Genomic DNA, 12,503 nt, shown 5'->3' on the forward strand with positions numbered 1-12,503 from the left:
CAAGTTTTATATTTAAGTGTTTAATTCATGCTGAGTTGATTTCTTTATATAAGGATTAAGGTAAGGGTCTACTTTTATTCTTCTGTATTTGTATATCCAGTTTTCCCAATGCTGTTTATTGAAAAGACACTTTCCTTTCCCCATTGTATGTTGTTGGCATTTTTGTCAATCGGTTGGCAGTGAATGTATAGGTTTATTTCTGGGCTTTATTTTCTGTTGATGAGTAGACCTGTTTTCATGCTATATTGACTATAGTTTTGTAGTACATTTTGAGATCTGGTAGTCTGAAACCTCCAGATTTTCTCTTGTTCAAGATTTATTCATCTATTTTGGGGTCTTTTCTGGTTACATAAGAATGGGAGCTGATTTTTTTCTATTTTTTTGAAAAATGATATTCAAATTTTGATAGGAATATTATTAAATTTGTGGATCTCGTTGGGAATTGTGGACATTTAAACAATATTCTTCCAATCCATGGACACAGAATACTTTCCATTTATTTGTATCATCAATTTCTTTCATCAGGGTTTTATAGTTTTCAATATATAGATCTTTCACTTTCTTGGTTAAATTTACTCATAAGTGTATTTTTTTCTGCATTGTAAATGAGATTATTTTTCAGATTGTTTCAGATGTATAAAAATAATACTGATTGGGGCTGGGGTTGGGTGTAACTCAGTGGTAGGTGTTGCCTATCGTGTGTAAAACCCCAGGTTCAATCCCTAGCACTACCCTCTTATACCCCGAAAAGAGAAATGTTACTGATTTTTATGTTTATTTTTGTATCCTGCAATTTTACTGAATTTATCAGTTATAACAGTTTTTAGTTTTAACTTTGGTTTTGAGAGAAATTATTGGGTAGAGATTTGTCTGAAGAAATGACATGCATGTATTCCTACTACTAAATAATAGTCTCTGGATTTCTCCTTGTTTGATCTCCCTAGGAAGAACGTGTTGTGAATCACATGGCTGCAAAGATTATTGAGAATGTCTGCACAACTTTTTCAGCTCAGGCGCAGGGCTTCATTACAGGAGAAGTTGGACCTGTTTTATGGTACCTATTCAGACATTCCACCGTTGATTCTCTTAGGATAACAGCAATTTCGGTAAGATGGAACATCTTTTGGGGACATATCTTTAAATGCCAAGTTTGAAGACATGTGCCAGAGTAAGAGTAAACTTAATTCAATTAGTAGAAAACAGAAATCTCAGAGGAATAGTTGGTGATAGCAATAATTTGATTTTTCTTTTTTCCTGAAGTGGAAAACCTTGGGGGCTATGAGGAAATTCCAGTAAGACTTTGTAGGACTATGACAGTATTTTAAAAGCTGTTTGGAGGTGATAGTGGAAAACTGTGGCAATAGGGCACAGGATTTGGTTTGTCATATTTTTAGTGTTTCCTCCTTTTTCTTGTTAGTAACCTCGCTCAGATTTTGTGTTAAAAGATTTTATCTTATGTGGTTCAGAAAAGCTAATTTTAATGTTCAGGCATCTGTGGTCTTTTTATATTTTTATTAGTTGTCTGCTCTTTTGTGCACATGATTATATAATAAAGGACAATTATGTATGAAGATGTGTTTGCATGGTTGTATCAATTTAATACTCTGAACAAATGCAAGCCTTTTTCATAGGATTTATGTAAGTACTCTTTTTGGTTACCAGTCTCATCTGGCTTTGAACATTATGTGGCACTCTTACTGTACTTCTCTTGTCAGCTTCTTCTCTGTGACAGTTTCATACTTTCTTAAACTTCTAATCCCACATTTCATCCTGTGTCCTCACTGAATGAAGTGTCCTTACTGCTCAGAGAAAAATGGGGACATCTGCTGGAAATTATTTGTTCTCCATACCTATTGACCTATTTATATGTAGACCTCTCAATTCTTTCCCTCATAGTATAATTGATGAGCTGTCCTTGCTCCTGTCAGGGACAAACTTCTTCATGTTTCTCCAAATCATCTTCTTGGTTCCTCCTTGGGAACTTCATGTCTATGGCGACTTTTGTTCTTTTCCTGAGTCTTGAACTTTTCCTTCTCCACTGGATACATGTAGTTGGGACTCAAGTATTTTTTAATCTGTGCCCTTTCCCCTTAAAGCAAAAACAAACATAGCAAAAAGTACCTTCACAAGCATACTCTTCACAAACACACGGCTTTAGAGTTTCTGCACTATACTGTTGTTCTTTTCTGGCCCGTGTTTCTTCGTCAGTATCTGGTAACTATCTTAAATGCTTCTGAACCTGATCCTTGGTCACCAATGACTTTCATGTTGCTGAAACTTGTGGATGTTTATGATTTCTTTTCAGTTCTTGTATCACCTCTGTAATCTTGAAGATCAAGGGCTAAAAATGCTGCTCTTTGAATATCGTTAAGAAAGAGTATATATTATCCATTTACCCCCCCCCCCACAGACACACACACACACCTACCCCCCCCCCCCCCAGCAGAAACATCTTTTAAAAATTTAAAAGAAAACAACAACTCATTATGCTATTAATCATGGGGAAACTATCAGGAGTTGGAGTACACGAGTGAATTTCCTCAAGGCATCTTTGAACTATAGTTTATGGGGTTTATGTCAGCTTTTCATCTTTATATTCAGCATCGTTTCTTTTCTTGGCCAAGTTTTTCCAATTGTTCCCACCAAATTTTCATACCTTCTAGCCCTTCCTTTCTTCATCTGAGGCATCAAGCTAGATTTTTTTCATCTTGTGCTTCTTATACTCTGTTCTTAACATTCTTCTGAATCTAATGACTTTTCATTGAGATTTTGCCAATGGTCCCAACAGTGTCTTCTTTACTTTTCTGCTCCAGGATCCTATTCAAGTTCATGTGTTGTATTTTGTTTTCATAGCTCTTTAGTCTCTGCAGTCTGAAGCAGTTCTTCGGACTGTCTTTCGTGACATTTATAATTTTAAGAAGTGTACAGCTTTTATTTTGTAGCATGAGGCCCCGTTTCAGTCTATCTGGAGTTTCCTCATTATACCTCCATAGCATCCTTCGGTGGCTCCTAACTGTCCAGCTGCCACATGATGGACATTCATTTGTATCATTTCTTTTACACCAGGGATTGCTAAATACTTTCTATAACAGACCAGATAATAAATGTTATGAGTTTTTTTCCCCACATGCAGTCCCTAATGCATGTTTTTGTTTTGTATTCAATAGTCCTTTAAAAATGTAAAAACCACATTTTGTACTATTCATGAACTATATAAAAACAGGCCTTAAGTGTTAGTTGGTATTCTTTTTCAAGGCACCACTGCCCCTTCTCCCATGTGTGTGCATGTGTGTATATTTGTATCTATATCATTAAGGACTCCTGGATTGCCACTATTTTCAGTACATTATAATGTAACACTCCTATGACTACTGGTACTGATGCTTCTCATTTTAATCTGATACTTTAGGATTATTTCTAGTCTTACCCTGTGCCATGTTTGTAAATCTGGAGAAACTTGGCTCCAATAATTCCTGTTATATTTACTGATGTGTTTTATCAGTTAATTTACTCCCTTGGTGTAATAAGCTTCCACCATTCTGGCTTCCTACTCAGTGTTACTCTTCTTTCTTCTGGCCACTGCTACTCTGTCTCCTCTGTCTCCTCTTCCCCTCCTTGACTCAGCACTCTGTTTCTTGTTGTCCCACTTCCTTACAAGGTGCAGTCTGAAACTGGGAGGAGGTTAAGAAGGATAGGTTAAGGAGAGTGAGGGTTAGCAGTCATTTTTAATGTTCCCTTCACTTGGCTCCTTCTGTGTCACTGTTAATAGCCTGCTAGTCAACCTGCCCCGTGATCCTAATGCAGATCTGTCTACCTCCCTCTGCAGCTACTGTGCTATCTCATAATTCATGACACCACTGTCTCTCACCTGGACCATTGGACTAACTTCTTAAATGGTCTTCCAAAGGCCAATTTTATGCATCACCAGTTCTGTTCTCCATACACAGTGAACTTCATGAAATTGTGTCTCCTCTTCTGCTTAAAATTTCAAACGACTTTTCCCCTTCTCTCCAGAGGGATTCACAATACTTTATTTAAAGTAGTAGGCAGAAGTTATGAATTGATAAGTGCTTTCAGTTTTAGGGTAATATTTAAAGCAGTGAGCATACTTTGCTTAGCAAACTAGTTATGTTAGTTTATTTTATTATAATGTGTTACAGATAATGAACTCCTTGAAATCCATAATTGTTTTGTGCATCTTTCAGTTTGATGCCAGGTCTGTTGATTGCACATTAGGGCTTTTCCTGCAGAATTTGAGGGAACCTCCTCTCCCAAGTGTGAGTAGAGGGCAGGAGGTTACTTACATTAACTTTCCCTCTTTACTGGGAGGGGGGGAAAAGTGAAAATAATAGGGGAGAGTGATCCTAATATCATAATCTTAAGAACATTACACCTATATTGTGAGCAGATTTATATGAGAATTAAAGACAGGTTATAGAAACTAGGAATCTGTGGGCTGGGGTTGGGGATCAGAGGTAGAGTGCTCGCCTAGCATGAGTGAGGCCCTGGGTTCGATCCCTAGCACTACATTAAAAAAAATAAACAAAATAAAGATATTGTGTCCAATTAAAACTAAAAAATAAATAAATAAATAAAAAGAAACTAGGAATGTGTATTCTGAAGATACTTCGCATACATTCCTGGCAAGAAATAACAGTTGCTTCCTCCCCTGGGGGCCTTGCTAGAGGCGAACTTTCTTCTCAATTATTTTTTCCATATTCGCCTCTAAGGAATGTGTCATGGAGGGTAATGTACCTAGTTGGTGATGAAATTGAGAGTTCTTACCATGACTATTCAAAATCGTTCATGGTTTTGCCACTGCATTGCATATTTTATCCCGTCTTGTAACACTAGTTCCCTTACTTAGTATGCCTCAGTCAAGCTTATAATTGGATATTTTCTAGGATTTTGCACATTTTTCAGTCCTGGGACCTTTCCCCTTTCTTTTGCCTGTACCTGGGATGTTTTCTGCTAGGTTTTCACATGGTAAATCCTCATTTTTCAGGTCTCACCTTATGTGTCACCTCCTCTGTTAGGATGTACCTGGCTCCTCTTCCTTCCCATTGTGATTGGTTCTCATTTTCCCCTCACAGAAATGAACACAGCTGTATTCCACTTATTTATATATGGTTTTCCCTATTGGTGTGTAAAAATAGGAGCCCTGTTGTTCCTCTCCTGAACACATGGAAGGTGTCTCAAGACTGGTGATGTTGATTGAATGAATGAGCATTGGGCGAGGGATAGCATTGCTTAGCTCTGAGGCATGAACCTGCTTCTTGATCCACTTGTAACTGTCCATATTTGCTGCCTCGCACTGATTTTCTGAGTCATTTCTCCTAGTGAGGTCTGGCCCCATAGATTCCCCTATATCAGTGTGGTCCCCAGACAAGCAGCATCAACATCAATTTTTTGCACCCCAATTTAGATTTGCTAAATCAGAATCTCTTTAGGGAATGAGGGATGGTAGGTGAGGATGAGGCACAGTAATCTGCACTTCAGTGTTCCTCCAGATAATGTTTAACCTGTTGAAGTGTGAGAACTAGTGCCCTGGGAGGGTACTAAAGACTAGGAGGGTTTCTGAGACCTTCTAGCTCTTAGAAAACACCAGTGTGGTTTAAAGTGAAAGATGACTTATTTCTTTTCCTTTGTGGTGACATCACTCATAGGTATTGGTAGTTGGAGGAAGTTGACCTGAGTTGGGGAAATGTGTTGAATAGATAAAAGTGAATCTTAGAATTATTGGGATTATAGGGAATCTCTTCATAGGAATCACAGTGGGGACTTGAGAAATTAGATTGAGTAAAATGGCTCCTATCGGGGAACTGACTGGTGTAATCATAATTATTGAAGTGCTGAGATGAAAAGGTATCAAAAAATATGTGGGGTAGTGGTTCTCACTACTCTCACTAGAGGTATGGGTAAAGTGAGCACTTTTCAAGCAAAATTAACTACTTTCTCTTCTCTCTCTTCACCTTGAATTTATCCTGATACATCTTTAAGATCTTTCTAGGCTCAGATGAGAGAGTGTATAGTTTGAAAAAGCTTTCAGGGTAATATCATATGATGTTGAGAAATCATTTCAAAGACTGAAAAGAAATGGTTCTTTTCTTCCCTTGGTGACTCTGTTTGTAATAAATATGCCACCTTCACTTCTGATTTAGTCTGTTTTTTAGAAATTGTTTTATTAAAAAGACTAACAATTCAAATTCTGAGTTGTATCAAATTTTTATTTGAAGAAATATTTGAAGGGAATTTTGAATTGGAACAGTTATTTACAGTTATGAAATATATTTTCAAACTTTGTTTCATGAAGTGTTTAAAAACCAAATCACTGAAGATTGAACTTGACATTGTTTTTGTTTTGATTCAGAAAGTACAAACACTATTGTGCTTAGACTCCACATCATCTCTGTTGCTCTGAAGCATTCAACTGAATTTGATATTCAGAAGTCACTAAAAATTGTCCTCTGCATGAGCTTTTCAAAATGGAAAATTTTTTAAGCTTTTGAACAGCATTCTGAAGAGGAGACATTGAGATTGTCATCATGTTGTTGTGAATGCTACTTAGAAGTAATACAGACATATCTTTTATCAGTAAATTTCAGCATTATAATCAGGGATTTTATACCAATTGAAAGTCAGTTTTGCTGTGTCAGCTTCTCTAAGAATTATTACATTGTTAATGAGATTAATTGTTTTGCTGCATTGAATCACTGTTGGGAGGATTCTAACTCTCTTGAAATATTTTGGTTGCAGTATTTAAAATGCTCTTTAAACAAAAATTGGATTAAAAAAAAATGATTGTTTTGGTTTCAGTAGCAGTTTTTTTTAGATTCATTACAAGTGAGCTTTTTCATTGGCACATGTTAATTACATGGAATATTGGGTTCAATTGTGGCATATTTGTATAGGGATATAATTTGATCAGTTTCACCCCCTAGTACCTGTCTTTCCTTTTCCCCACCCCATTTCCTAATCCTGTTCCTAAACCTAATCATCTCCTTTGTGCTATCATGCTATTCTCCCCAGACCCCCCCCCACCTTTTTTCCCCACTAACTTCCATTATAAGAGAAGGTATGTGGTACTTGTCTTTGAGTTTGGCTTATTTCACTTAACATGATGCTCTCCAGTTCCATCCATGTTCTTGCAAATGATATAATTTTGTTCTTTATGGCTGAATAAAACTCCATTGTGTGTGTTTATATATAATTTTATCCATTCACTGTTGATAACTTGACTGTTGTGAATTGTGCTGTGTAAACATAAAGAATGCTGACTTTTTGATAAATACCAAGGAGTGCTATAGCTGGGTCATATGGTAGTTCTAGTCTCAGCTTTGTGAGGAACCTCCATACTGATTTCTGTAGTGGCTTCGCTAATTTACTTTCCCACCAACAGTGTATAAGAGTTTCTTTTTCTCTATATTTTGGCCAGCATGTATTATTTTATTTTGTATTATTGATTGTTGCCTTCCAATGTGGAGTGAGGTGGAATCTCATTGTGGTTTTGATCTGTTTCTCTGGTGGCTAAAGGAACATTTTTTGAGAAAATTGTTGGCTGTTTGTACTTTTTTTTTTTTTTAGATCTATTCCTTTCATTTGCCCATTTATTTTTTTGGTGGTGGTTTTGAATTCTTTATGTATTCTGGGTATTAATTTTCTGCCACAAGAGTATCTGGAATAGATTTTCTCCCATTCAATAGGCTGTTTCTTCATGCTATTAAACATTTTCTTTGCTGTGATAAAGCTTTTTAATTTGATGCACTCTCATTTATTCATTCTTGTTATTTCGTGAGCTATAGGAGTTCTAATCAGAATAGGAAGCCATTGCCTATACCTATATGGTGAAGTGTTTTCCCCTATCAGTTACAAAATTTCTGATTTTAGGCCTAGATCTTTAATCCATTTTGAGTTGACTTCCACAGAGTCAGAAATAGGGATCTAGTTTCATTCTTCTACATATGAATATCCAATTTTCCTAGCACCATTTTTTTTAAAGACTATCTTTTCTCCAAAATGTTTTTAGCACCTTGTCAAGAATCAAATGACTATGTGGGTTTGTCTTTGCTTCTGTTCTATTCTGTTGGTTTATATGCTTGTTGGTTTTATGTCATTGCTGTGCTGTTTTTGTTCCTATGACTCTAGCAAAATTTGAAATTGGGTATTGTGAAGCCTCCAGCGTTGCTCTTTTTGCTCAGGATTGCTTTGGCAATTCGGGGTGTTTGGTTCTTTCATATGCATTTTAGGATTGCTTTTGCTAGTTCTGTGAAGAATGTTATTGGCATCTTGATGGGAATTGCAATGGATCTGTAGATCACTTTTGGTAATATGGCCAATTTAACAATATTCTGCCTGTCTATGAACATGGGAAGTCTTTCTATGTTCTAGTGTATTCGTTTTTTCTTCAGCATTCTGTCATTTTCCTCGTGGAGGTTTTTCACCACCTTGGTTAGATTTGTTCCTAAGGACGGGTGTGTGTGTGTGTGTGTGTGTGTGTGTGTGTTGGAAGCTACTATGAATGGGATTGTTTTTCTGATGTTCTTTTCCATGGGTTCATTACTGAAGAATACAAAATCTATTGATTTTTTTTTTTTTCCATCCTGCTACTTTGCTGAATTTGTTCATCAAAGTCTTCTGGTAGAGGCTTTAAGGTTTCTAAGTACAGGATTATATCATCTCCAAATGGGCATGATTTAACTTCTTCCTTTCCTGTTTGTGTTTCTGTATTTCTTTTGCCTAATTGCTCTAAAATTTTGAACTGTGTTGAATAAAAGAATCTTAGTTCTTGATTTTAGAAGAAATGCTTTCTACTTTTCCCTAATCACTGTGATGTTGGCTTTGTCATATATATCTTTTACTGTGTTGAGGTGTATATCTTGATTTCTTAAGGATTTTTTTTTTCCTATCATAAAGGGGTGTTGTATTTTGTCCAAGGCGTTGTTTTCAACTAATGAGATGATTATGTGATTTTTGTCCTTGATTCTATTTGTGTTATATTAGTTTATTGATTTGTCTATATGAATCATTTTTAATATCCCAGGAATGAAATAAACTTGATCATTTGTGTGATTTTTAAAAAAATATGTTGTCAAGTGTTGAGAGCCACAGCCAAAGGGGCTCCAGCAAACTTCCAGCTGCCAGCAAACTTCCAGCTGCCCGCTGATGATTGGCTCACAGTGGCCCCAGCAACATCTAGCTGATTGGCTCCTCTGCGGTGATGCTCATTGGGCTGTTTGCCTGCCCTTTCAGACCACGGAGCTGCTCATTGGGGGACTTCTTTGGCTCCGCCCACACGACCCAGCCAATCGGCCTCAAGAGCAGGAGGATTGTGGGAGGTGGAGAGGCTGGTGTTGGGGTGAGAGGCTTGTGGGAAGCCGGTCGTGGCAGTTGGGCTCTGAGGGTTTTTTCCTGAGGAGCTGTTTTGTTTGGCTTGTGTAGTTCTAAAAATAAAGTTAGTTTCTTTTGACAAGTGGCTCCTGAATTGTGCCCAGCCAGACTGCGGCAGTCAAGTACAGTTTGCTAGTATTTTTTAGTTGTAGTTGGACATGATACCTTTATTTACTTATTTTTATGTGGTGTTGAGGATCGAACCCAGGGCCTCTCATGTGCTAGGTGAGTGTTCTACTACTGAGCCACAACCCCAGCCTGGTTTGCTAGTATTTTATAAAAAGATTTTTTGCATCTATATTCATCAAAGATACTGATATGAAACTTAATGTGTCCAGTTTGGTGTTGGTATCAGGATGATACCGGTTTTATAGAATGAGTTTGGATGTGTTTCCTTTCTTTATATTTCATGGAATAATTTGAGGAGCATTATTAAATATTCTGTAAACATTTGGTAAAATTCAGCTGTGAATCCATATGGTACTGGGCTTTTCTTTTTTGGGAGGCTTTCTATTACTATGTTCATATTCTTGTTTGTTATTTGCCTCTTTAGGTTTTCCATATCCTTGTATGTGCTGGAAATCGGTCCATTTCTTCCATATTTTCCCATTTGTTAGCATATATTTTTTTGAAATAATTCCTAATGATTCTTTGTCTGTAGTGTCAATGGTAACATCTCCTTTCTCATAATTTTATTAATTTGGATTTGGTGCGTCTTTAGGTTAGTTTGGGTATTTATCAATCTTTACAAAGGACCAACTCTTCCATTGATCCTTTGTATTCTTCTCTATTTCATCAATTTTTGCTCTATATTTCTTTCCTTCTACTGGTTTTGGGATTGGTTTATTCTCATTTTTCTAAGATCTTGGGATGCATCAAGTTACTTAAGCTCTTTGTGATTTTTTTTTTTTTTTAATGTGGGCACTCACAATTTCCCTCCTAGAACTGCCTATGCTTTATCCCATAGATTCTGATACATTGTTTCTATTCTCAACTTGATTCTAAGAATTTTTAAATTTTTTACTAGATTTTTTCACTAGATTTTTTCAGTCACCCACTCATTATTGAAAAGTGTACTGTTTAGTTGGTATGTGTTTTTATAATTTCTGTACTTTTTCTTGATTTTGATTTTGAATATCATTCCATTATTATATAACCTGATAAGATACAAGGAATTCTCATTTTTTTCTTGCCAAGACTTGCTTTTTGACCTAACATCTCTTTCAGACAAAGTTCCATGAGCAGCTGAAGAGAAACTGTATTCTCCTGTTGTTAGATGAAATATTTTGTACATGTCTGTTGAGTCCATTTGATTTAAAGTATAATTTAACTCTGTAGTATCATTATAGATTTTCTGTGTGGATGGTACATTGAGATCATTCCTTTTATTAGGGCCTATCTGTCCTTTTGAGTAGTTTTATGAAATTGGATGCACTGAGATTTTGGGGGGTACTGATACTTAGAATTTTAATCTTTTTGTTCAGTTGTTCCCTTTACTAATAACACATAATGAACTTCTTTGTCTCTTCTAACTAATTTGACTCAGTATATGCTTTGTTAGATATAAGAATAGTTACTTCTGCTAGATTTTGGATTCCATTTGCATGGAGTATCATTTCCTATTCTTTTTGAACTTCAGTTGGTGAATATTTTTACTGGTAAGGTATATTTCTTGCACATAACAAAATTAGGTCTTATTTTTAAATCCTGTTTCTTTGTTGGAATATTAAGATCAGTTACATTTAGGTGGTTGCAGAGAGAGATGCATTTACTTCCCCTTATTTTATTTTATTTCTAATGTTTGTTTCATTCCTAGTTCTTATTTGATTGTCCATTCTTTTAATGAGCTTTATTCTTTCCCAGGCTCTCTTGTTGGTTTCTTCAGTGTGTAAGATTTCTTTAAGTATCTTCTGCTGTACTGTCTTAGTGGTTATGAATTCCTTCAGTTTATGCTTATCTTGGAAGGTTTTTCTTATTTGATTTTGAAGAATACCTTAGCTGAATATCATTGTGTAAGCTGGCAGTTATTTTCTGTTATTTTGAGTCTTAAAATACATCATCACTTGCCCTCTTGGTCTTTAGAGTTTCTGCTAAGAAATCTATAGGCATTCAGATAGGTTTGCCTTTATAAGTGACTTGGTGCTTCTACAATTTTAAAACTTATTTCTTTGGCCTGAATTTTTGGCATTTTAGCTATAATATGTCGTGAAGAGGTTCTTTTCAACTCATGTCTATTTGCAGTTCTAAATGTCTGCAGTACTTGAGTGTCCATCTCATTCCTAAGATTAGGGAAACTTTCTGCCATTATTTCACTGAATTAGTTCTCTGTCATTATTCTGTATTTTCACCCCTTCCTCCAGACCTATGAGTCTTTAATTTGGTCTTTAAATGTCTCAGAGCTCTTGCATATTCTGTTTCTAGTTGTGTCGTCTTCTCCTCCTCTTCGCCTTTCCCTTTTTCTCCCTCTCCTCCTCCTCCTCCTCCCCTTCCTCCTCTTCCTTCCCCCTTCTCTTCCTTCCGCCCTTTCTCCTCTTCCTTCCCCCTTCCTCCTTTTCCTCCTCCCTTCCTCCTTTTCCTCCTCCCTTCCTCCTTTTCCCCCTCCCTTCCTCCTTTTTCTCCCCTCCCTTCCTCCTTTTTCTCCCCTCCCTTCCTCCTTTTTCTCCCCTCCCTTCCTCCTTTTTCTCCCCTCCCTTCCGCCTTTTTCTCCCCTCCCTTCCTCCTTTTTCTCCCCTCCCTTCCTTCTTTTTCTCCCCTCCCTTCCTCCTTTTTCTCCCCTCCCTTCCTCCTTTTTCTCCCCTCCCTTCCTCCTCCTTCATCTCCTTTTTCATTCTTGTTAATGGGAATTTAACCCAGGGACAGTTTATCATTGAGTTACATCCCCACCCTTTTTTTTGTTTTGTTTTTATTATTTATTTTGAGATAGGTTCTCACTAAATTGCTTAGGGACTTGCTAACTTGGTAAGGCTGGCTTTGATCTTGTGATCCTCCTGTTTCAAACTTCTGAGTTGTTGTGATTATGGGCTGTGTGCCCAGTTCATTGATCATTTTTATCACCATTAAAAAAAAAAAAATCTTTGGCATTTGCTTCACTTCAGTATTTATGGGTTTAGTTATTG

General features: G+C 36.6%; 1 protein-coding gene across 1 annotated transcript in view; it reads left to right on the top strand.

Moving 5' to 3' along the window:
* ULK4 (unc-51 like kinase 4) overlaps nucleotides 1-12,503 on the top strand; it is a 536,768-nt gene that overhangs the window by 102,647 nt on the left and 421,618 nt on the right. The window contains exon 20 of the mRNA XM_081284376.1: nucleotides 945-1,106. Within this exon, the coding sequence (XP_081140502.1) occupies nucleotides 945-1,106 (162 nt within the window). The remainder of the gene's footprint in view (nucleotides 1-944; nucleotides 1,107-12,503) is intronic.

Source organism: Spermophilus citellus, assembly GCF_964194105.1.
Source record: "Spermophilus citellus genome assembly, chromosome: 3".
In the NCBI taxonomy this organism is placed as follows: domain Eukaryota; kingdom Metazoa; phylum Chordata; class Mammalia; order Rodentia; family Sciuridae; genus Spermophilus; species Spermophilus citellus.